We start from the raw sequence: 24,708 nt of genomic DNA, 5'->3' as shown, positions 1-24,708 counted from the left end.
TCATTTCCCCTTTTCCTATGTATATACATATGGCTATGTATATTCAGGAAACATATAAGATGTTCAAGAAACCAGACTCCACTGATAAGATACATAATTCTCACCTTTTTTTTTCTTTCAAAAGGCTGGTCTAAAAAATAGCTGCCCTTTTTTTCCCCCAACTATTATGCCAGGGTGATAACCTTCCAGTTGTATTGCCATGGTAACTCTCTCCCTTAACATTTCACCATGGTAACCTACTTGTTGAAACTCCTGGTGTGTGTTCTACTGTCACTATTTGAAGTGCTGTACTTTGATTCATTTTGGCAGAGCCAGCTTTCAGTCATTTATGGCACAGTGAAATATTCTTCAATGCTATGTAATTCAGACTAATTAAAGAGGTTCATATAAGGCACATGTCTCAATATGTATATAAAAACACTAACACCACATTACATTTAATTTCTGTCTTCAAGTAATGATTTGTTTTCATGTTCCCTTTCTTTGGTCTCAGAAGGTATCACACCGTTCTCCATCTCCGAGTGCTGCTGGATACAATTAGTCAAAATGGCTGTGCTCGAGTTGTCTGAGTTACACATTTTTTCTGAATCTTCTTCTTTTTTCTCCTCATCCAGGGAATAATTCCGGAAGGTCTTGTAAATTTTCTGAACATCCTCTGGGACACTCTTTTTAAGGTCTTTGTTTTTCCTCTTGGTGAGCTTGGATGATGAAGACCCAAACTTGTTGATGATGTTGTCCTCAGATGCTCCCTGCCCGTGTTTGTTCAGATGCTCTGACCCCTTTAGGCGTAAATTGTTGGGTCGGTTATTGATGCTTTCCTGAGATGAGGCTTTGAAGCGCCCAGTCTCCAGCGCCGCGAAGACTGAGCGCTTCTCAGGAGATAGCATGTCCAGGGAGTGAGCCCTCTGATCCAAGCCCAACCGCCTGCGTTCCATGCTTCGGATTGTGGCTGCCCGCTGAAGCTTATCATGGATCTCCACACTCAGACGTCTGCGTGTCTCCCGGAACTCAGCTGTCACGTTGGCTTTCCACTCGGCTGCGTGGGCTTTTATTTCACCAACCTGAACAAACACAAAATTTAAGATGCCATGAGTGAAAGAAGGTTTTATTTTAATTACACATCTAACCCTTCTTTCTAGGACACTGGCTTCACATCTGTTGTCTTCCTATAAAGAATGTGAGGGGTGTTTCAATTTTACAAATGGAGAATTGTAGTAGGGTAATATTAAGGACATATACCAAGTTAGAGATAGTAACCAAAATAACAATAATAATAACACATTTCTGTAGTTGTAATGTTCCTTTTGTGGTGCTTAAATAGTGTCTTAAAGTTTCCAAAACACTTTCCAAACAACACTGCCAAGAGGTAGAATGTAAGTTCCTTGAGGGCAGGGATTGTTTTTAATTTTTATCTTTGTAGTCCCAACACTTAATACAGTGCTAGTATATAATAGGCACTTAATATATGCTTTCTGAATGAATGAGGGAGTGAATGAGGGCTGGTAGTAATATAGGTAGTAGTTTATATTTATAAAACACTTTAAGGTTTATAGAGCAAATTCCCCACAAGCAAGCTATAAGTTAGGCTGGAAAGGATGGTTATTCACATTTTATAGATGAGGAAACTGAGGCTCAGAAGTAACTTCCTCATGGTCACACAGTTAATGTCACACACAAGATGAGATTATAGGATGTGAGAGAACATATTATAGTTTCAAACTAGTATATCAGAAAGTCAGGATAATTGGGTTCTAATATTTGCTCTGCCATTAACTAGTAAGTGCAAAGAATGGGCAAATTACCAAATCTCTCTGGCCTCAATTCCCTTATGAAGGAATTGGATTAGATGGTCTCTAAGATCCCTTTCAACTTTAAGACTAGAAATTTATATTCTTTCTATGAAGCCAGAAGCTCTCAAACTGATTGGTCAGTAATTAGTGTGGTTCATAAAGTCATGGGAGTTGAAATCTGAAGAGCTCTTAGAAATATTAGATTCAACTTATCATCATTGATTGCCTCCCAAGAGATGAACACAAGTACATTAGACATGCACCGTAACACTGCTCTTAGCGTCCGTGCCATGGTAATATATATATATGTAAATCAGACCATGATATAAGGAGATTCTTCTAGTATGTCTGATAATTTAGGTTCCTTTGTCAGGGTACAAGAACTACCCATTTTAGAAGTAACATAATACAATTGAAAATCGACTGGGCTAAGATCCCAGAGACATGAGTACTAGTGTCACTTTAACATCTTTCTATCTCTGTGATCTTGGCCATATCACTTAACCCTAAACTGGGCCTCAGTTCATTTATAAAATGAAGATAAATATACTAGGCCTGCTTATCTCACAGGACTCGTGTATGGCTGAAATGAGAGAATGTATAAAGAAGTGCTTCAGAAACTGTAAAGTACTAGACAAATGAAAGGTATACATTTGCCCATTCTTTCAATAAACATTAAGTGCCTACTGAGCACAGAGCACTTGGCAGGTATGAGGGAAGATATAAACTGAGATAAGACACAATCCTTACCCTCAAGTAACTTAAAGTCTAGTAGAGGAATAAAATATGGACACCTTGTTATGTGCCATACTACCTTGGGAAAGTCACTTAATCCTGTTTGCCTCAGTTTTCTCATCTGTAAAATGATCTGGAGAAGAAAATGGCAAACTGCTCCAGTATCTTTGCAAAGAAAACCCCAAATGGGATCACAAAGAGTCAGACACAAGTGAAAGCGACTGAACAATAACAAAAGACTTGTGAGGTTTGGAGATATAAAGCGACTTGCCCAATATGACACAGGTAGTAAAGTGTTAGAGCCAGGTTCAAACTCGGGTCCTGTGGCTTCAAATCTGGTGCTCTTTCCACTGTACCACGATGCTTACACGATGGTACAGCAGTAGAGTGAGATTCATATACATAAGGACAAAGACCTAGAATTTAGTAAGCCTTGATCAGAGGGACAAATAACATGCTTCCTTAAGTAGGCAAGTAATTTGAATCTTTGCAGACAAGAAAGTCGATATTTATACAGTTCCCTTTTCTCCCTCCAGCAGCAGTTTCTGCTGATCTTGTTAGATAACTGGGGATTCCAAATTGAAATGACATTGACACAGCTATTTTTGCCAACCAGGAAAATGAGACTTTGTGCCTAAAGCTAGCAAAAATGAAGTGGGGAATTCATCTCCTCAAGTAGTTGTCACATTATATTTTGCATTAAATTTATCAGAATATGTTTGCATCTCTCTATTAGATTGTAAACTCCATGAGGTCAGATGCCATGTCTTATTTAATCTTCGCATCACTCAAAGCACCTAAAAAAGCACCTAGCATTCTGCACAAATTAGATGTCTAATAAATGATTGAATTGAATTTATTCATTCAACAACTATTGGCCTACTATATAACTTCTACTATGGCTCCCTGTTGATGATACAGCCCTCTCCCCCTCCAGCCACCTGTTTCAGTACTGTCTACACTTTCATTCATTCTCCTCAGCTTCCTGGAGGAAGCGGGGAAGTTGGATTACTCCTTGCTCCCCTTGCCATTTCTAGGTTCTCTCCCTACTTCTATAATTCAGTAACCTCTCCTAGCTTTGATGTTCATGCTATTTATATTTACCACTCAATTAAAATCCTGGTTGCTGTTATCTATAGACTCCGAGGTAAGTCCCCTTCCTTCCTCAATGAATTCAGTACATGGCTCACGATTTTTCTCTCCTCTCCAATTCTTGCCCTCCTTCAACATACATATTAACTCAAACACTGTAACCAACTCAACCTACTCATATCTCATGATCTACTCCTCCACCTCACCTCAGCCACACATAAAGATGGTCATACCCTTGAACTTACCATCATCCACTAATGTACCACCTCCATGTTCAAGATTTCTGAAATCCCCTTATCCAACTATAATCCATTGGCTTTTCACTCTTCTTCTGCTTTCCCTACCAAACCTTGATCTTTATATGTACTGTGACCTCTAATCCCTTGACCCTTCAATTCTCTCCCAGGTCATCTCTCCTGCAGTAGTAACTCTCCTCTTTTCCCCATCTTGATCCCTTGGTGAAGCAATTCATCTCTACACTATCCTTTTCTCTTGAGTCCCTTATGAGTTTTTATCATTCCACAGATTGTGTTCTGCTAAGCCTCAGTCTTGAGTCACTTCCACCATTTGCCTCCTTTACTCCTACAGAGGTGTTGTTGAAACAAAAGTAGTAAAACTAATGCAAACATTTTGAATCCACGACAAATTTATATTATACAACCTAAACTTGTCCCTCACTGCTGCTACACAATCTTACTATACCTCCCTTATCAACTTACTATCCCAACTAGCCTTCTGCTAATACCTCCTCTTTCACTCCATCTCACATGAAGAGATGGCTTTATTCCTTACCAAGGCTAACCTCTCCCCCTGATCCAGCAATCCCATTCCATGCCATCTCTTCCAACAGACTGCCCTCTCTTCATCCCTACTCTATCATTTGTTTTTAATTTTTCCTTGTCTACTAACTCATTCCTCACTTCCTACAAACATTCCCATATCTCCTCCATCCTGAAAAAAAAACCCAATTTGATCCTTCCTTCCCTAATATCACCCCAAATCTGTTCTGCCCTTTGTGGCTAAACTTGGAAAAAATCCTCTGCAATCAGTTTCTACAATCACTTTCTCTCTTCTCACTTTATTTTTAACCTCTTATAATCTGGCTTCCAACCTTACCATTCCACCAAAACTATTCTCTCCAAAGTTACCAATGACCTCTTAGTTGCTAAGTCCAATCTCTTCAACCTCTCTGCATCTTTTAACTCTTCTGATTGACCTCTTGTCCTTGATAATCTCCTCTCTGTAGGTTTTTGGGACACTGTTCTCTCCTGGTTCTCCTCCTATCTATCTGATGAATCTTTTTCTGTCTCCTTTGCTGGATCCTCATCCATATCATGGCTCTTAACTGTAGATGTCCAATAGGGTTGTGTCTTGGGCCCTCTTCTCTTCTCCCTTTACATTACATCAGTTGTTGATCTCATCAACTCCCAGGACTTAATTACCATCTCTATGCTGATGATTCTCAGAGCTACCTATCTGCCTCAGTTTCTCTGCTGACCTCCAATCTTGTATCTCCAACTGCCTTTCAGACATCTCAAGATGGATGTTCAGTAGACATAAATTCAACATGTTCAAAACTGAGCTCACCTTTCTCCCTAAACCCTGCCCCACTCACCACACTTAACCTTTCCTATTACTATCCAGGGTAAAATTATTCTCTTAGTCTCTTAGACTTGCACACTAAGTGTAAATCTTGACTCCTCACTATCTCCCTCCCCACTCTTCCATATTGAAGCTGGTGCCAGGCCTGTCGATTTCACCCTTGCACCATCTCTCAAAAACAATTCCTTCTCTCCTCTGACACTGCCACCACTCCAGTACAGGCCCTCATCACCTCATGCCTGGACTATAACAATAGATTGCTGGTGGGTCTGCCTACCTCAAGCCCCTCCCCAGTCCAATCCACCTTCCATTCAGTCACAAAAGTGATTTTCCTATAGCACAAGACTGACACTATCACTCTCCTACTCAATGTCTTCTAATCACCTCGAGGATCAAAGACAAAATCCTCTACTTGGCATTCAAAGCCCTTCATGAGCTAACCCACTCCTACCTTTTCAGTCTTCTGCTACCTTACTCCCCTCCATGTACTCTGCAATCCAGTGACACTGGTCTCCTGGCTGTTCCATAAATAATTTCCTCCATCTCTGGGCTCTGGGCATTTTTGCTGGCTGTTCCCTATTCCTGGAATGCTCCCCCTACTCATCTCTATCTACTTCCTTCCCTCAGTTCCTAACTGAGATGAATGAAAAACCAGAGAGACAGAATTTCTGGGTAAGTAATAATCAACTTATTAATCAGGCTAGCTAATAATCAACAAACTGATGGTCAGTGGTTTCTCTGGGCACCCAAAGACACTTAATGGAGACATTGAATGCCTTAAATATTTTTTGAAAGGGAATGCCCCTGATGGGAGAAATCAATGCTGATTGGTGGACATTTAAAGGAGGAGGTGGGCCAAATGTCGTTCAGTTCCTCTTGATGAGAACATGGCTTGATCATGAGACTCAGTCTCCTCCAGCAATCTGGACAAAGGAATCCATCTCTACCCAAATTACTCTGGCTGGTTTTCTGCTTCATGAGCTGGGTTACCCTAAACTCCAATAGGGGTAGGGGTGTGGTACAAGGGCATAAACTCAATGAATGCTTTGGGACTGGAATTCTCCTAGATTAGATTCTGTTTACACTCTAAACAGAAGTAATGTCTCCTAGTTGGGTGGAAGAGAGTGTTCTTAGAGGATTTGGGCAATCTCATCTATCAGCCTTGTCCTTCAGGGACTGACTGACTGATCTACAGGGGCTGAGCCTTAAATGAGGAAATAGAAAAAAAATGCCTGGATTACAATTTAAAAATAGGTTATTAATACCATAGAAAATAATAATTTATCTCATAACGAAATACTCATTTTAGGAAAACTATTCCAATCCCTCATAATTCTACTGCCTTCTCTGTCTTATTTATTTTCCATTTTTTTCTGTATGTAGCTTGTGTGTACATATTTGTTTATTTGTTGTTTTCCCCACTAGATTGTTAGCTCCTTGAGGGCAGGGACTGTCTTGTCTCTTTTTGTATCCCCAGAGCCTGGTGCTTAATAAATATCTACTAACTGATTAACTAAGTATAAAGTACTGTTCTTGGAAGAAATGGAGCAGTTGAAAATAAGTTAATTAAAATGCCCATACTCTTTGACTCTGTCATCCCACTGTTATCTACATCCCCCAAGAAAATCAATGATTCAAAGAAAAGTCCCAAAAGCACCAAAAAATGTATAGTAGCACTTTTTGTAGTAGAAAATAACTAGAAATAAAGCAATGGAGGAGAAAACCAACCAGAGTAATTTGGGTAGAGATGGATTTCTTTGTCCAGATTGCTGGAGGAGACTGAGTTTCATGATCATATATCTCAAGCTGGAAAGGACCATCTATTCCAACTCTCTCATTTTGTAGATAAGGAAAATGAGACCCACAAAGGTTAAGTAAATTGCTCAAAGTCACATATGTAGTAAACATTAGAGGCCTAAATTGAACACAAGTCCTCTAACTCTAGACCCAGTGTTCTTTTCATTGTGCCATGCTTTAAGCCCTCCCATCCCCTTTAGTGCTCTTGCCTCTATACCACCAAAAGACCCCCATTTTACTTCTTTCTCCTTTTTATCCTTAATAAAAGCATGCTATTTTTAATCTTTTAAAAATTTTATTCATGGCCTGTCTTTCTTCTTTCTTTGCCTTTGACTAGGTTTTCATAAGAATCGATGCCCATGGGTTAACTGTATTTAGCAAATGGAACACATTTCTCTACTGATCTAAAGCACAAGGGAGAGAATGAGGCTGCTTAAACTTTTATCTCCTCAAGACTGACCATTATTGCTTGATTTGGTGTGCAATATAGTAAAGGCTCATAATAACAAATCAACAAAGAATTTATGTATCATAGCATTGCCTAATCACATAACCACAAATATAATTGAAGGAATTTTTTTTTTACTGGGCTTCTTTCTCTTCTTCAGTCTTCTTTCTTTGACTACTGATAGAAGATAGTGTCACATATATCAACCATGCTTGATCCCAACTCATGCTCTGCTATTCTTAAAGGTTTTTGTTTTTGTTTTTTCCCTTTTACACTACCAAGAGTGTGGTATACCCAAATACTAGGTACTCAATGTTAGATTAATACTTGAATCACCACCTTTTCTCCCCTACCAGGAAAGAATTTAGAGATTGCTACTCCATTTGGTATGTTGGTTAAAAATATCATTTTTTAAAAATGCAGTTTGACAAAGTTTAGTGAGAAGTAGTAGGTCAAGCACAAACATGAGGTTAAGACTGTCTTTGGTTTGGCCTGATGTTCCTTGAAATAGCTTCATAGGTGGGAAAAGTATCATACCTCTTCTTTTGTCTTTTTGGACAGAACTCGGAGCCAGTCTCCAATCATGCTGAGGACGGCAGCAAAGTAGGCGAGACCCACCAGGATCCAAAACCACACTAAGGGTTTATACCACTCTCGATAATTGATACCGGCATTTCCCCCTAAAAAGAACAAAATGTTACTATGTGATTATTTTTCATACATTAGTTTTGCAGCATCCATGTATTTTAGTCCATCAAATGAAAGTATACAATTATCCCCTCTGCATTGCAGGGGTTAGGGACACAGCACCCCTACCATCTGGAAAATACATATAGAACTCTTTGGGCCCTCCCTTAGTAACAAAGAAGAAGTCTGAATTTTTTCCTTTTCTTTTATGGGGGTCTACAGTACATTATTGTAAAATTTGGTTTGATATTATACAATACTATACACATATTTTATGCATTTCTGAATTTCTAAACTTTTTCTGTGTTGTCTGATGGCTTTTGTGTGTCATCTGCAGCTTCTGCAAAACTCTCAAAAATTCCCATTTAATTTCTTATGCCGACCCACAGAATACACTATATCAAAACCTCAATGGGGAAAGTCTCGATATGGAAGGGATAATTATTATTAAGAAGAGTACTGGACAATGCTAAAGACTCTTCTAGTGGTCATTAAGGAAAGAACATATCTGTCCCCTAGAAGAGTTTAATTAGTGGCTGCCTTGTCATTCCTAATTGAGAAACACATAATGTCATGGAAAACTTGGATGAGTGACTTTATCATTCACTTACACTTCATCTTAAATTATGTAGTATGATAATAAATTAAGCCAAAGAGAGCCATCTTGGGTATTATTTTTAATATCCTAAATTAGTTACATGTAAAATAAACACTGTGAAATAATCCAAAATGGCTTGGAATTCTTTAATAGACCTATGGAACTCATTTCTACTTTTCCATAAATGCACTTAGCCAAGAAGGAAGAGTATGACTTAAGATAAAAAAATAGAAATTTTATAGTTTTTCAATCATCTATTCAGGAAGATGTGTATTAGTATTAATCATAGTTTGTCTCTATGATGCTAAAAAAAAAAAAAACCACTCATTTTTGCCAATTATGACCATAGAACGTTAAAGCTGGAGGAGGGGGAGAAAAAAGGCATCAGTTAGAGAGTGGAAGGGAACTGGAGATCATGTGTTCCATTCCTTTCTTTGACAATTAGTCAGTAGAATGAAAACAATTGGACAAATTGAACTGACCAGCTCTTTGGCTGTATTGACTTTAAACTGATCATTTGATAGGGCCCAATTAGCTCATTCAATAATCCCTGATAAGTCCAGATTTTTAAACAGATGTGTAAAATATACACCACCTACTTGCCTGACTTGAATTAAGGAGGGGGTAAGGGTAAGGGATTTTACTCAAATATTCAAGCGGTTCTATGATTCCATAGATGCTGATGTTGCCTTCAATGATGCAGATCAAAATTCCTCCATGCTTGCCTATTACTGTCGAGCTCTTGCCCTTGCCCTCCCACAATTTCACACCAGAGATTCCAACCCAAGGTGCTGAGGGCTTTCCTCACTTTCTCTCAACACTGCAAGGATAGCACTGGAGTACTCAAACTGTCCACTTACTATCCCAAGCTCTCACCATGTAACCAGCCCATCTTCTTTTTCAATCATAGATTTCCCTGATGAAATTCTTTACTCTGGTTCTTCTTTAAAGCTTAGTTATTCATTGCAACCTATTCACTATTACCATGAACCCTCCCTGTGATATTACATTTTAATTAATTTTTTGCAAGATTGTTTTTTTGATATCTTTTGTGTTTATATTACCTTCATTTCTGAATACATACTCTCTTCCATTCTGTACTCAATGAGCCATCACTTTTAACAAAAATTTAAGAAGAGGAAAAAAAAACTTGTTCACCAAAGGTTTTCTATTGCAAATCAACTGCATCTGTAGTTTATGTAATATTCCATACATTATATATGTGTAACATATATTATGCAATTATTATATAATTATGTTCATAAAATAAGTCTCTCCACTTTCCAGTCTGTCCTCCACTCAACTGTCAGATCAATCTTACTAAAGTGCAGTTTTGTCTATGTTATCTCTCTCTATTCAATAAACTCCAGTGGTTCCCTTTAACATAAAATGCTGTGTTTGGCTTTTAAAGATCTTCACAACCTGGCCCCTTATTACCTGCCAATCTTCTTATACATTACTCTCCTCTATATACTCTGCAATCTGGGAATGCTGGCTTTTTTGATGTTCTTCACGCATGGCTCTCCATTTCTCAATTCTGTACTTTTTCACTGGCTGTCCCCCATGCCCACAATGCTTTTATATCTTAATTCTATACCCTGGCTTCCTTAAAGACTAAACTCAATTTAAAAATTAAAAAAAAAGGCTAAGCTCAAGTCCCACCTCCTACAAGAGGCAGTCTAAACATGAGATCTATGTCCAATGACTATTGAAGGAAGTGAATTATATCTGTCTTGGCATTTTCCCTCTAACAGAACCTGAAGAAAGAAGAAAGTTGCAGCCAAGTGATAGAAGGACTTCAGGTTCTCCTTGTTAAGTCAAATAAAGGAATTGATGGAATTAGTTTCTGTTATGTGTTCAAAGACAAGAAGTCATATTTCATGAGACATTTCATCATTTTACATTGTACTGCTTATTACAAGTATTTGCAAAAACAGAAATAATTTCAACTGATGTATCAGCATCTGACACAGGGGATGGAGAGGTGGGAAAATTCTATGAAGAACTCAGTAAGACCCTCTGAATTAAATACACATACTTCAGTGCAAAAGATGGAAACAAGTGAGGATGATTAGCAATATATAGTCAAGAATATGCATCAAGAATAAGGAAAAGCCAAGCCAAAGATGTATAAACTACACAGAAGCTTCATGACTCTACATCACTAGCACTTTCTTCGAGGCAGAGAGAGGTTACATGATTTGACCAGGGTCTCATGAGCAAAGGTCAGTGTCTGAGGCTGGATTGAAACTCAGGTCTGCCTGACTGCAGGTCCAATGTTCTGTCTACTGTGCCCTGCGTATAGTGGGCAGTGAGTAAGCCAGTTTGATGGGACTAAAGAATTCATGAAGGAGAGTAATGTATAATAAGTCTGGAAATAGGCTGGAGCCATATTGTGAGGAGTTTGGAAGGTCAGGCAAAGGAGCTTGCGTTGTATCCTAGAGGCACAAAAGGACCAGTAGAGCTTCTTGTGCAGACGAGTAATATGATCAGAATTTGAAATTTTAATTCTGAATTATTCATACAACTTATGAATCATGAAAATTGAGCACTGGATTGAAGGATTTTAAAATAAATAAGTCAGCCATCTTTACTCCTCTTGCTGAAGACATCATTATTCATCACAGAGAAGTAGAGAAATGATCATTTCTGGGATGGCATATGTGGGTAATTGTAGAGTGCCTTTATTGTAAGCTACATAATTATGATTTCCATCATATGTTGTAATTTAAAAATCCCCAAGGGTCTGACCACATCTAGCGTCATTAAACTCATATTGACACAGATAGAGATTAAACCTGTGATTTTACTGGTATAGGGAGGGAACTCCCTGGTGAGAAAACTCCCTTTACCAATGCAAGTTAGCACTTGCTCTGTAACTTAGAGCCTTTGAGAATTGTCGAGAGCACTGAGGAGTTAAATGACTTAATCAGGGTCACCCAGCCATTATACGTCAGGAACAAGAGTTGAACCAGGTCTTCCTGGCTTTGAGATCAACTGTCTATCCACTACACCATTTTAAGGCGTGAGGAGTTTAGATAGAGGTAAAATGAGTAGAGAAGGGGATAGGGACAAGGGTCCAGTCAGTGACTTTATCTGTGTAGGGAACTTCCTTGCATTTTTGTCTTAGAGAGTTGCCTGGGGCATTGAGAGGTTAAGTGGCTGTCCCATGTCCACTGAGCAAAGTGGAAAGAGCTCTGGTCCTGAAATCAGAAAGACGTAGGTTCAAATCTAGCCTTAGATACTTACTAATTGTATGATCCTCATCAAGCCACTTAATTTCTATTTGCTTCAGTTTCCTTAGCAGTAAAATGGGAATAATAACAATAATTGCACCTACCTCCCAGGGTTGTTATGAAGATCAAATGAGATTATTCTCAAAGGGCTTAGCAATATGTCTGGCACATAGTAGGTGCTTAACAAATGATTGACTGATTGATGCTTCAATTTGTACTGGGAAATGATTCTATAACTGCTATCAACTTTCTAAAAATTACAAATCCAAGCATCCCAGCCAAGAGCCAGAACAAGCAAAGAGCAAGCCCCCACAATTCATTTCATCACCTTTTCCACTTCCCACAAGGCTCCTCAAGGACTAATTCCAGAAGCACTTGCCCCAGTGAGTAATTCAGATTCCTGTACACCATCGCCTTTCTAGGATACTTCTCTTTGGAACCATCCCACCCTGAAGATAAACATTGACTTCTGCAGGCCATTTACCCAATAATGAAGGCCACTAGGGTGTGCTAGAGAATAATGCAATTCGTGACCATTTTCATTGTGTACCTGTCCTCTAGAACCCTGCAGAGCAGCGTCCCCTCAAAATCAGGGGGCAAGATGGTGTAACAGCAGCACAGCTCTGCTGGGGATAAATTCAGCCAATAACAAAATCAACCAGCAACTAATTCTATTCAGCTCAGTTAGCAAAAGTCATCTTCCTGATACAGCTTAGCTGTGGAGAAGCCTAGTAGAACTACTTCTAGGCCAAAGCAGGCAGATGATCAAGCACCTGCTAGGTTTTTATTTTTAAGTGATGTTGCCTGGTTTCCTGGTGCACTTGTAGTATTAATATAAATTAGCAATAATTAAAATCCAGTCTTTATCAGCCATATGTTTGCTCTGATAAGTCTGCAAGAGCTTTTCAATGGACCCTGAAAGCAAAAGTGGTCTTTGTCTATTTAGAGCCAACAGGAGGACCTAAAGTCAACCTCAATCATTGCAAACTTTCAGAGCACAAAGGAAATATGTTCCTTATAATAGTTAGCATGTAGATAGTGCTTTGAGGATTGTAAAGTACTTTATATACATTATCTTACTATAATCAGTGTCATTTTCACCAGCTTAGATCAGACCCCAGAGACTTTTAGCCATGTAAGGAACCCTCAGAGAATTAAAAAAAAAAATCTTATCTTTGAAATAATCATCCTTAAGAAAGGGTCACTAAAGCAGCATAAGTTACCACATCTGTGTCAGCCCACCTATACACAGTAAGCACTTAATAAATGCTTGTTGCCTACTTGTCTATTTGAAGATCATGAATTTCAGCGGAGGAAGGATTTTTTTTTTACATTTTTAAAATGTTCATTTGTAGTTATAGTGAAAACTAAGCATGTTTAAATATAGGTCACCTTGGTTAAAGAATCAAAGACGTAGGACTAAAAGGACTATTAGAAGCCTACTCCCTTTACTGAAGAGGAAACTGAGGACAAGGGAATTTAAGTAACTTGCCCAAGATCACTAATCATCAGAGAGAGCATTTAGACCCAGTCCCACTGATTCTAGAGCCAACATTTTTTCCATTGTAACATTGTTGCCACTGGTATAGATATATGGTATTGGATAATATAAATACAGGAAGGAAAACAGTTAAGGTAGATGTGTTTAAGGACAGTGATGGATAAGGGGAAAATTTTCACAGTACCACTATACAAATGATTTTCTAAAAGGATGTGATTGAAGTTCCAAGAGTAAGTTTACCTTTATTCGTATCCCCAGCACAATGCCTGGTATATAGTAAATGCTTAATAGATACTTGTTGACTAGTAGCTGACTGATTAATTCATTTTTCTTTTGTCAGCGACTCATAAAAAGTTTTAAGACAAGAAGGCACCTCTAACATGTACCTATATTCTCGGCAGAACAGTCATTCTAGAATTATTCCAACCATAAATATTGGTCCAAACCATCAACTAATGATGTTTTTGCTACCATATAAATTGGCTGCAAGTTACTGATGTTCCAGAAAATTGTAGTTAGAACCATCCTCTAGGGTTCTGCTGCTTGGAATCTAAAGACGAGACTGTTACAAGGACCCCTCTTTAGAGCCCAATCTCAAGCAAGTTATGCTTTCCACTACTTCAATACATTTGTGGAACCATTATAAATTCAAAAGAATGTTAAATAGGTGCATTTCACTTTTGTCAGAGACATTGATTTTTTTTCCTAGTTACAAATATTTATAATTATGAAATCAGACCTACATTTCTAGTAATTGAAATCAGACTGGAACATTCACAAGGTTTTTTCTTATTATCCCATGCTTATTTTCTACTCACTCCACCCCTAGCTTTCTACTGTCTATAGGCATCCTGGTCTATTCAAATGAAACCAGTGTTTTTCTAAGTGGATGCTTTCAAATGGACACTTAACCTGGCTACCTGAAAGGAAAGAATGCCCAAAGGGCCAGATACCAGTTTGGATGTTGAATGTTTTAGCATTAATCACCTCAGCTTTTTAATTTTTAGTGATAGACCTAGGCAATTAGGGTGAAAGACTGTTATTTATGCAGAGTGGCCTGAAGCTCCATGCAACTCAATGGGAGTAACAACAAAGTAGACTTCCCTGGTGGGTCCTCTGGGTCAGGCAATTAAAAAGCAGGCAATAGTGCCATTATTCGTTGTCTGGCCTATGGAAGCCTTTCTATAATTCCCTCTGAACAGCTTTCCATAGGACAGATCATCTATCACTGAGTTTTCTACACTCTATGGAGAAGCCAAATCTTTCCTGGGGTCATTCACAAGCAAGCAACAAGTATTTATTAAGCACCTACTATGTGCCAGCCACTATGCTAAGTTCTAAGATACAAAGAAAAAAATTTTTAAATGTCCCTGTCCTTAAGAAGTTTATGTTCTAATGAAGGAGACAACATATATAGAAATTGGTACATACAGTCAAAATAGGGTAGAGATGCAATCTTTGAATTTTCTGCCCAATGTTTAGCCAAAGAACAGTAAGAACAGTAAAAAACAACATTTGACCAAATAAAATAAATATTTAAATTATGGCTATGTTAATGCTGAAAAGTTTCATTTTATAGTATGAAATTAGTTAACCTGCTAACTGGAAATGACCCCTATGGGATGAAACTGAAAACAGAAGGAAGTAGGACTCATCCTCCCATAATTATCTTCTAATGACATTTAGGGAAGAATGTAAAGAAAAGAAGTTAAATTCCACTTTGTTATCAACCCCACTTCCACCCCATCCCACCCTCACCATTGCACTGCCCCCAATGTATACCTGATGGTGATCTTTTTTTTTTAATCTCTTTTAACTGGTCCTCTTAACAGTATTTGATTATGAGGATTATTGCTGTCTTGCCCACCACAAATGCATCTTCAATTGTAATAATTTCTTGCTATGACACTTAATGCCAAATAGTCCTCAGAAATCTATGAGCTGGGTCAAAGAAAGCCTCAGATGTTTGTTAACAATAACAGGGAGCTGCTAAAACCAGCCCAGAAGTCTAATGATCCATTGCAATCCATCCTGTAAGAAAATATCTTTAGTATATTGTGTTAGCTATTAGCGTAGAAAATGAAGGCCACTGTTAATTGATTCAAGAAGTACAAAAACATCTATCTATATTGAATGGGACTTTCTCTTTCTAATATTTTATCCTAGATTTGTTATTGCCATATAGAAATTCTATTAACTTTTTAGTTTATTTTGTTTTCTGCTATTTTCCTGAAACTATTATCTAAGTTATTAAAATTGATTTATTTGCTGATTCTCTGGAGTTTTCTAAGTAAACCATAATATCATTACCAAATAGGCATAGTTTTGTCTACTTTTTGTCTCTATTTTTGCCTTTCATTCTTTTTTTGTCTATTGCTAACTCTAGCCTTTAAATTGCTATCTCTAGCCTATTCAATATCAATGGAGAAAGGAGACATCCTTACTTTACCACCTATTTTTATGGAGAAATCTTTTAAGGTTTCCCTATTGCAAATTATGGTAGTTTTTAGTTTTCAATGTATAGCTTTTACCAAATGAAAAAGTGGCTCTTCTGTGCCTATGCTTTGGAGGGGGGCAGGGAAGAGTTTTAGCATAAGTGAATACTGTATTTTGCCAATGTATATTTGTCTTTTTCTGTATTACTTGATATAATTATGTGCTTTCAGGTGTTTCTGACTTAATATGACTTACTAAAATAATGAATTCCAAGAAGAATTGTTTTCCAGATGTTGGGCCATCCTTGTAACCTTGATATAATTCCAACTTAATCATAGTGAAAAAATTTTGGGATAAATTGCTATAGTCTTTGTAATTGTGAATTTAAATCAATATTTATTGGTGGTATTGGTCTACAGTGTACTGATAGAGTTGAGAATTTAGTGTTTGGAAGGAAATTCATTTCACTCATACATAATTCATACAATCATAAGAGAAATAAGCTTTACAGATGTACAAAGCTTACCTCCTTTCTACTGCAAGGACTTGGTACTTTTTGCATCATGCAAGCCTATGGATTTTAAATCAGATTTTGCCCCAGTATGCCACTTTTATTGCTAGCCACACATAAGCATGATATTCTGAGCAATTTTCATTGTTACTCTCAAGATTGTTATTTCAACAGACAGGCTGGAAAAACCTTATTAACAGAGATATTTCCATTCCTTCCCTTTAATACATATGTGTCTGCACACACATATACACACACACACAGAGGCAAGCCCACTTGGATCCTAGACTTCTTACCTGCCACATAATCACCAAAGCCAACAGTGGTCAATGTGACAACCACAAAGTATATGGATTCCAAGGCTGTCCATCCCTCAATGTACTTAAAAATGACCGCAGGAATTGTTACAAATACAATGCAGCCTGCCAAGATGAATAATATGGTTGAGATCACCCGGATCTTCGTCTGACTCACTTGCTTTTTCTAGAAGAAGGAAAGAAGAGAAGAGGGTAAATCACTTTCATCATCCTTGATTTAGAAGTCAGAGATAGATCATGTCTTGTAAATACCCTGAACCACCCCACAACTGCTTCCCTTCCTTAGAATCAGATAATTCAAGAGTTGAAAGAGATATTAGAATCCATTCAACCCAACCCTTATCCAATATATTAATACTCTCTCCAGTGTCTCTGATTAATCTTTATTTAGCTACTCCTTTCAAGTGATGGAATACTCACAAGGAAGCCCATTCCATTTGTTCCCGGCTCTAATTATTAGAAAACTCTTTTTGGTCATGCCAATATCTACTATCAATTAGTCCCCTGAATGCCATGCAGTGCAAGTCTAATCCAGGGGTGAGGAACCTATGGCCTCAAGGCCACATTCGGCCCTCTAGATTAAGGGCCACACTTGAGGACCTAGAGGGCCACAGGTGGCCTCCGGGCCACAGGTTCTCCACCCCTAGAATCCATTGTCACAACAACTTTTCAAGTATCTGAAAATAGTGAATAAGTACCTAATTTTCCCCTCAATTCTTCTCCTCTCCAGGGTCTCTCTAATCTAAGTTTCAACATTTCCTAAAAATCTTCCTTTGACTAGAAAAATTCCCAAAAAAGTGTGCATGCATGTGCACACACATGCTATGTATTTCTGTGTTCTTTTTGTAAAAATCAATCCATCATTGATAGTAAACAAGTAGCATTTATTAAGCACCTTCTATGGACCAGGTACTTATGTTAGGGGCTAGAGATAAAAGACAAAAATGAAATGACTTGCCTTTAAGGAGTGTGCATTCTATTGGGGAGACAATATATACTTATATATATATGTGTATATATATATATATACATATTATATATAGGTAGATAAAAACAAGGTCATTTTGCAGGAGAAGCACTAAGCAATTATGGAAATCAGGATATTAAAAGGTGATAAAAACATACATTTTAGGTTTTTTTAAAAATACTATGGTGATATATTTATACTGATCCATCCATACTAGATCTCCTTTGGGACTAATGGGTTACTTTTGAGAAATCAGGCCAGGTTTAGGTGCTGCCAATATTAATGAAACAAATGGGGCATATCAACTACCTTGGATTCAGGCACTTACCAATCATGTGTGTATATATTTTCTCATGCCATCACTGACATTTTCACTTTAACTTTAATTTTATTGAAAGAGAATTCACTGAAATGGTTCATGAGTGTTACTGCTAGTTAAAATATACACAGAAAGAGGCAGCATTGTGTAGTAGATAGAGCCAGTCTCAAGAGACAGGCCTGAGTCAAGTCCCATCTCTAATACAAATTATCTCGGTGACCCCAACCATAAGTTAACCCTCAAGGCAGAGAGGTGGAGGACTAACAGCATAAAATGTTAGGTGTATTGTCAAACATGGTCTCTGTTTTGAATAGCTTTGCTTTGTTACAAGGAAGGGTTGACTCTGAAGAAGGTTGGTGTAGAAAATGACATATAGTCAAAATACATAAGAAAATACATTTTAAAAAACAAAGTAAAAAAATAGTGACTTGAAATTTGAAGTGGAAAAATAAGATAAAATGAAATGAGAGAGTTGGATTAGGTGATTTCCAATATTCTTTCAAGAAATTTTCTATGATTCTATTGGAAGGAAAAACTTAAAGAAATGCCTGTCCAGATAAGATTATTCCCATTTGACCAAACTCACTAACCCTTTGCAGAAATGCACAAGAAAGGTGTTTTATGATTCTAAGAGCAACCAAATAGTTCATCCATCAAAATTCTTGCTGAGAGGATTATATTTCAGCAGCATAAAGTACTAGGAATTGATTTTCTAAAATCTCCCTTTCTTCTTTCTTTCCCTTTTCCCTTATTCCTAACAAAGAAGTCTTCCTAATATTTTTACAATGAAAAGATTTATTTAAAAATGAGTTTTAAAGAATTTTCTGTACCCATTTCACAAAAGCATTTTATTTTACATGACTGGAATTATAAGTTATCCTTTCCCTAGATATATTCAACATTGCAATAAAGATGAATATTTTCAATCAGTAGATGAGAATAGCAGAATGTCTGTGTGTTTGACCCATACCAGTCCTGCTAATTCTTCAATTCCTTGATCTACATCCCTAAAATGATGTTTATAGAAGAAGAAAAAAAGAAATATTGTTCATCTCCATTAAAAAAGGAGATGTGTATGAAGTATTCCACATTTATTAAGGTCCAGGGCAAATAATTTATCACAAAGAATCTGTCACGGTTGTTGTCCAGTCGTTTCAGATGGGCCTGACTCTTTGTGAACCCATTTGGGCTTTTCTTGGCAAAGATACTAGAGCAGTTGACCATTTCCTTCTCCAGCTCATTTTATAGATGAGGAAATTGAGGCAAAGAGGGTTAAGTGACTTGCCCAGGACCACACAGCTAGATCTGAACTTGGGTTTTCCTGATTCCAGGTTCAGTGCTCTATCCCCTGTGCCACCTAGCTACCCTATAACGAGAGCTAAAATAAAATAAAATAAACACAAACCCACTTAGAAATTTAACATGGCATTGTTATTGTAAATTTAAAATTTTTGGGGGGGAAACAATGATTACCAGAAATAATAGTACCTTATTTTTGCATGGTGCATCAATGTTTCCATAGGGGTTTTACATTTCATTTGAACCTCACAGCAATCCTATATGTAAGTAAAAAAAAGGACTATTATCCCCATTTCTAAAAGCTGTAACCAGTATGAGATAAATAGGACTTTGCTCCTGGACTCAAAAGGTGGAGGGAATGGGGCTGTGCTCCCCACCCCCAAGGACCACCAATCCTATACTGGGTCCTATACTACTGTAACTAAACAACAACAAAAACTCCACTGGCCCTCACCAACATAATGCAACTATGCTTAAGACCATTTCCCACCCGACCCCATCCAGGGTACCAATTGCCCTCTGAGGGCTTGCCTTACACCTCATCCTCATGGGGAGAGGATGTTAATGCTTGAACTTTCTTCCCTTGCTATTACAACTTTCCTTTGCAATGATGCCACCCACAGATGCCCCCCCTTTCCTCCCAACTTTTTGCCTACTCAACTCTTTTTGCCCCAGGTAAAAATATTCCAAGTTGCAGTTCTCCCTATTACACAAATTAGAAAAAATAAGGCCCAGAGAAATAAAGCAATGTGCCCCAAATCATGCAACAAGGAAGAGCCAAGATTTGAGCCCAGGCCTTGTGATTTCAAGTCCAGTGCTCATCTCACTAGACCAGCAGTGGGGAATCTGAGGTCTGGAGGCCCATATGGCACTCTAGGTCCTCAAGTGTGGCCCTTTGACTGAATCCAAACTCCACAGAACAAATCCCTTTAATGAAAGGATTTGTTCTGTAAAACTTGGATTCAGTCAAAAGGCTGCACCCAAGGACCTAGAAGGCCACATGTGGCCTCAACGCCAATGGTTCCCCACCCCTGCACTACACCATTCTATGAAATATGGTAAGGCGTAAAAGACATGGTAAACACAGGAGAATATTTTCCCCAGGTCATGAATTATTTTAAGAAAGGGTGCTGAGTCTGCTTAGAAACATGGTACTCCTTTATTTGACCTTAAAAAAAAAAACCTCTAGCCAGAGACTTCATCATAGTAAAACCACAGTGTTTTATTTGCTAAGTGAACTCTAATTATTAGCAATGGGAACATCATCCTATTTTTCTCTATAAATCATCTTCAAACACATAATGAAATTAAAATTAATTAGGTATTTGGGAGACACTTGTTAAGTAATAAATTAGGACCTGAATGCAATCAAAATCCAAATGAAGTTGAGGCTTGCAAATGAGAGCTGAAAGTACATAGGAAGCTAACACTATTCCCAAAACTCATCAGGACAATAGAAAAGAAGACTACCGGGCAAAACTTGGGGGGGGAGGTGGGAATTGTAACAAGGATTAAGATACATGTATACTCTCAATTTTCCATTTTGTAGTAGATTATCTGCTGAGGACTAATAGCTCATATTTGCATAGTGCTTCCCTTATACACTGATAGTGCAAGTTTTATTATCTCAACTCTACAGATAAGGAAACTGAGGCTTAGAAAGATTAGAGAACTCATCCTCATAGCACACAGCTAGTAAATGTCATAGCCAAGGCTCAAACTCAGGTCTCCTAATTCTGAGTTTGGTCTTTTCACTATGCAGCAAAATGTTATCATCACTATTTTGTTTTCTCCCTAACATCCAGCAAAATTCTAAACCAACAATGGTTAGTTCAAATGATGTCTATCCAGGAAAGTTTGAGTAATAGCATATTTTAAGGACTTAATGAAGTTAAATCTCTTATATACGCTACATATTTCTATTGGTAATACCTGCAAAGATGTTTGTATGGCCATCCTAATTCAGGCCCTTTTTTCATTTCAGCTAATAGCTTCCTAATTATTTTCCATGAATCTAGATTTTCTTCCTTCTAATCTATCCTTCAGAGTCATCAAATTAATTTCCCTAAAATATAGCTCTAATTATATTACCCCCTCCTCCCACTTCAAAATTTTCAAAACCTTTCCATAACCTATTGAACAAAGTCCAAACTTCTCGAACTGACATTCAAGGTCTTTCTGTTTTTTTGTCCCAGCAGAACCGTAACTAATCATTTTTATGCCCAGGGCTAGGAGCTCAAATTATACTTGGGTTAACCAGGATAAAATGTTCCCTCCAATCAATTTTTAAGATAAATTTAGTAGAAGAAGGTATAGGAAAGTAACGCTAGGCCACAAGGCTTCATGGAACGGGGTGGAACAGATGGAAACCTTGGGTTACTTACTGGTCCTGGGTTGCAAAAGATCACTGCTGGGGAGGGGCAGAATGGGGCAGTCCAGGAAGGAGCTAAGACAAAGGTGCCAGGGTGAGGAAGCTGAGAGCTTTCTATTTTTTTTTTTTTTGTTTTATTTATTTATTTATTTATTTAGTTTTTTTAAACATTCTTTTTTTAAATTATTTTATTCTGAATTTAATAGAACAAGCATTTCCATAATATAGCAAGCAGAATAGGAAAAAAAAGATGCATACACATGAAACTGCAAATCTATTATGTACAACTTGCTATTTCTTTTATATACATAATAAAGTTGCCATGTAATTTTCTTTTTTTCCCTCCTCCTTCCCCCCGCCCTGGAGATTACCATTAGGCACAAATATGTATATATGTGTAAAAGCATTCTATACATACTTCTATTTATCAGTTCTTTCTCTGGATGTAGATAGCATCTTCCTTCATACGTCCTTTGTAATTAATTTGGGTATGTATAATAGTCAAAATGACTTAGTCATTCAAAATAATTCATGAACAACATTGTTGTTACTGTATACAATGTTCTCCTGGTTCTGCTCATTTTGCTCTTCATTATTTCATGCAAGTCTATCCATTTTTTCTAAGATCATGGAGCTCATTATTTTTTATAGCACAGTAGTGTTCCATCATAATCACATACCACAACTTGTTCAGCCATTCTTCAATTGATGGGCATGCCCATAATTTCCAGTTCTTTGCCACCACAAAGAGAGCTGCTATAAATATTTTAGAACATAAAAGTTCTTTTCCTTTTGCTCCTGATCATTTTGGGAAATAGACTTGGTAGTAGTATTATTTTTAAAACATTCATTTTTTAAATTTTTGAGTTCCAAATTATCTCCCTCCTTTCAGCCCCTCCTCCACCCACTGAGAAGGAAATCAATGTGATACTCATCATACCTGTAAACTCATGCAAAGCATATTTCCATATTAGCCATGTTCTTAAAAAAGCAAGAAAAATTAAAGTAAAAAAAATGTGTTTCAATCTGCACTTAGAGATTCACTGGTTCTCTCTCTCTGGAGCTGGAGAGCATTTTCCATCATGAGTCCTTTGATATTGTCATGGGTCATTGTATTGATCAAAATAGCTAAGTCTTTCACAGTTAATCATCTTTACAATACTGTTGTTATTGATGCAATATTCTCCTAGTTCTCCCTTCACTCTACACCAGTTCATGTAAATCTTCTGAGGTTTTTCTTAACCCATCCCCATCATCATTTCTTGCAAAGTATAGCTTTCTAATTTAACTAGTTTTTTTTATAAGTGGGTACTAATCTCAGCTGTTTCTGTAATTCAGGAGTTTAAAGTACTGTACTAACCCTCTTAATTTCCCTGAGGCACGGTCCTGTTGTTCCATCCTAATTATGGCTCTGGGTCCCAACCTACCTTTCCAAATACTACTGCTATTTTCTGTTCCCCAGATATGCCCCATGGTTTTGGGGTTTTTTTGTTCCCCTTTACCTTTACTCACTATGTTTCCTCTGTCTAGAATGCTTTCTTTCTCACTTCTGTTCACCTTATACCCATCTCAGCTCCACTTGTACAATCTCTACTCAAGCCTGAGGTCCTAATCAAATATAATTTCCTCTATGCCTTTCCAGATTCTCCCAGTTGTAAGTCCTGGATTCCTCATATGAACTAATATGACACTTTGAATTTTGGATAAATCAATTAAACTTTATGGGCTTCAGCTCCCTCACCTGTAAAATTAGGCTGCTGGATCTGACAAACTCTAAGAGACCTTTCAGTTCTAATACCACCTGACCTTGTGACCTAATCTCTTATTTCACTTTCAAGTTATAGCTAGTATTAGAAGTACTTGAAGGTATATTTTATTTTCATTTCTAGACCACAAATTCCTTCAAGGAAAGGATCATGTCTTATTCATCTTTTTTATCTTCCCAACCCCACTGTCTAGCATGTTAACAGGTGCTTCAAAATTTTTTTCTCAAATTGACTACCCAATCCAATACGATAGGCATGTATTTTCATAAATATCTCCCTTTGCAAGGCAAAGGCATTGTACCAGGCACCAGAGATGCAAAGACAGAACAAAAAGAGGCCCCGTTGCTTGTATAAGCACTGCAAAATAAAGGAGGGTCAAATGAGATGACGTGGGTAAAGTACTTTGCAAACCATAAAACGCTATATAAATGCTAGCTATTATTATTATTATTAGTTTAATTATCTACTGTTCTAGTTATCCACATTTCTACTCTCCTCCATAATGCAGAAAGATCTGCTAAGAATGTTACAGGCTTAATAAAAAAATTTTTTAAGATAAAGCAACAAGTTTATCTCAAAAATCATTCTCAGTATCACCCAGGTGGCACGTTTACATTGCCTCTATAATAGTTTAATTTCCACAGTGTAACACTGTCTAAATATGTTTTCTAATATTGACAGTCCTAGAGTCAATACCAATATCCGCTGTTGAGGAATGTTTCTTGATATCTAGCCTAGAATTTTACCCCTTTGTGTCTGGGTCATTGCTCCTTCTCCAGCCACCCTCTTAATAAACACATCCTCCTCTTTTTTTTAAATTCCCTCATTTTCAGTGAAAAACCATGGTTCTTTTTCATCCTCTCTTCTTCTATTATTCTGTCTGTATCAATTGAGCCTATTCACAATCTCAGCCCACAATCTCTGAAGCATTTCTATTTGCCCTTCTATTAATTTTCTCTGCCCCCCCCTTCCAGCTTTTCATTATCCTTCTGAAACTACAGGGAATTGCAGATGATACATCAGATATTGGCATCCGACGAAAGCACTGTTCTGATAGGCCATGAGCTTTCATCTCATCTTACCACCCATCCCTCTCACCCCCACTCTCTCTACCTCACTCACCACATGCAGAACTCTGCTGTTTCTATGCAGTGATGTTGCTAGGCAAATTCACCTTCCTTTACTAGCAGCCAGAGCAGGGAGCAGAAAGCTTCTCAAAAACCAAGATCTGATTAA

At 37.6% G+C, this 24,708-nt stretch overlaps 1 protein-coding gene across 1 annotated transcript in view; it reads right to left on the bottom strand.

The window, feature by feature from the left end:
- Nucleotides 1–437: 437 nt before the first annotated feature.
- Nucleotides 438–24,708, bottom strand: part of KCNK10 (potassium two pore domain channel subfamily K member 10) — a 175,780-nt gene continuing 151,509 nt past the window's right edge. Inside the window, exons 5-7 of the mRNA XM_027844921.1 lie at nucleotides 16,730–16,916; nucleotides 8,002–8,144; nucleotides 438–1,061 (exon numbers count right to left, since the gene is read on the bottom strand). Of these exons, the coding sequence (XP_027700722.1) occupies nucleotides 438–1,061; nucleotides 8,002–8,144; nucleotides 16,730–16,916 (954 nt within the window). The remainder of the gene's footprint in view (nucleotides 1,062–8,001; nucleotides 8,145–16,729; nucleotides 16,917–24,708) is intronic.

This window comes from Vombatus ursinus, unplaced genomic scaffold (assembly GCF_900497805.2).
Source record: "Vombatus ursinus unplaced genomic scaffold, bare-nosed wombat genome assembly UNPS02014945.1, whole genome shotgun sequence".
Lineage (NCBI taxonomy): Eukaryota > Metazoa > Chordata > Mammalia > Diprotodontia > Vombatidae > Vombatus > Vombatus ursinus.
This window is presented reverse-complemented; position numbering and strand designations above follow the sequence as displayed.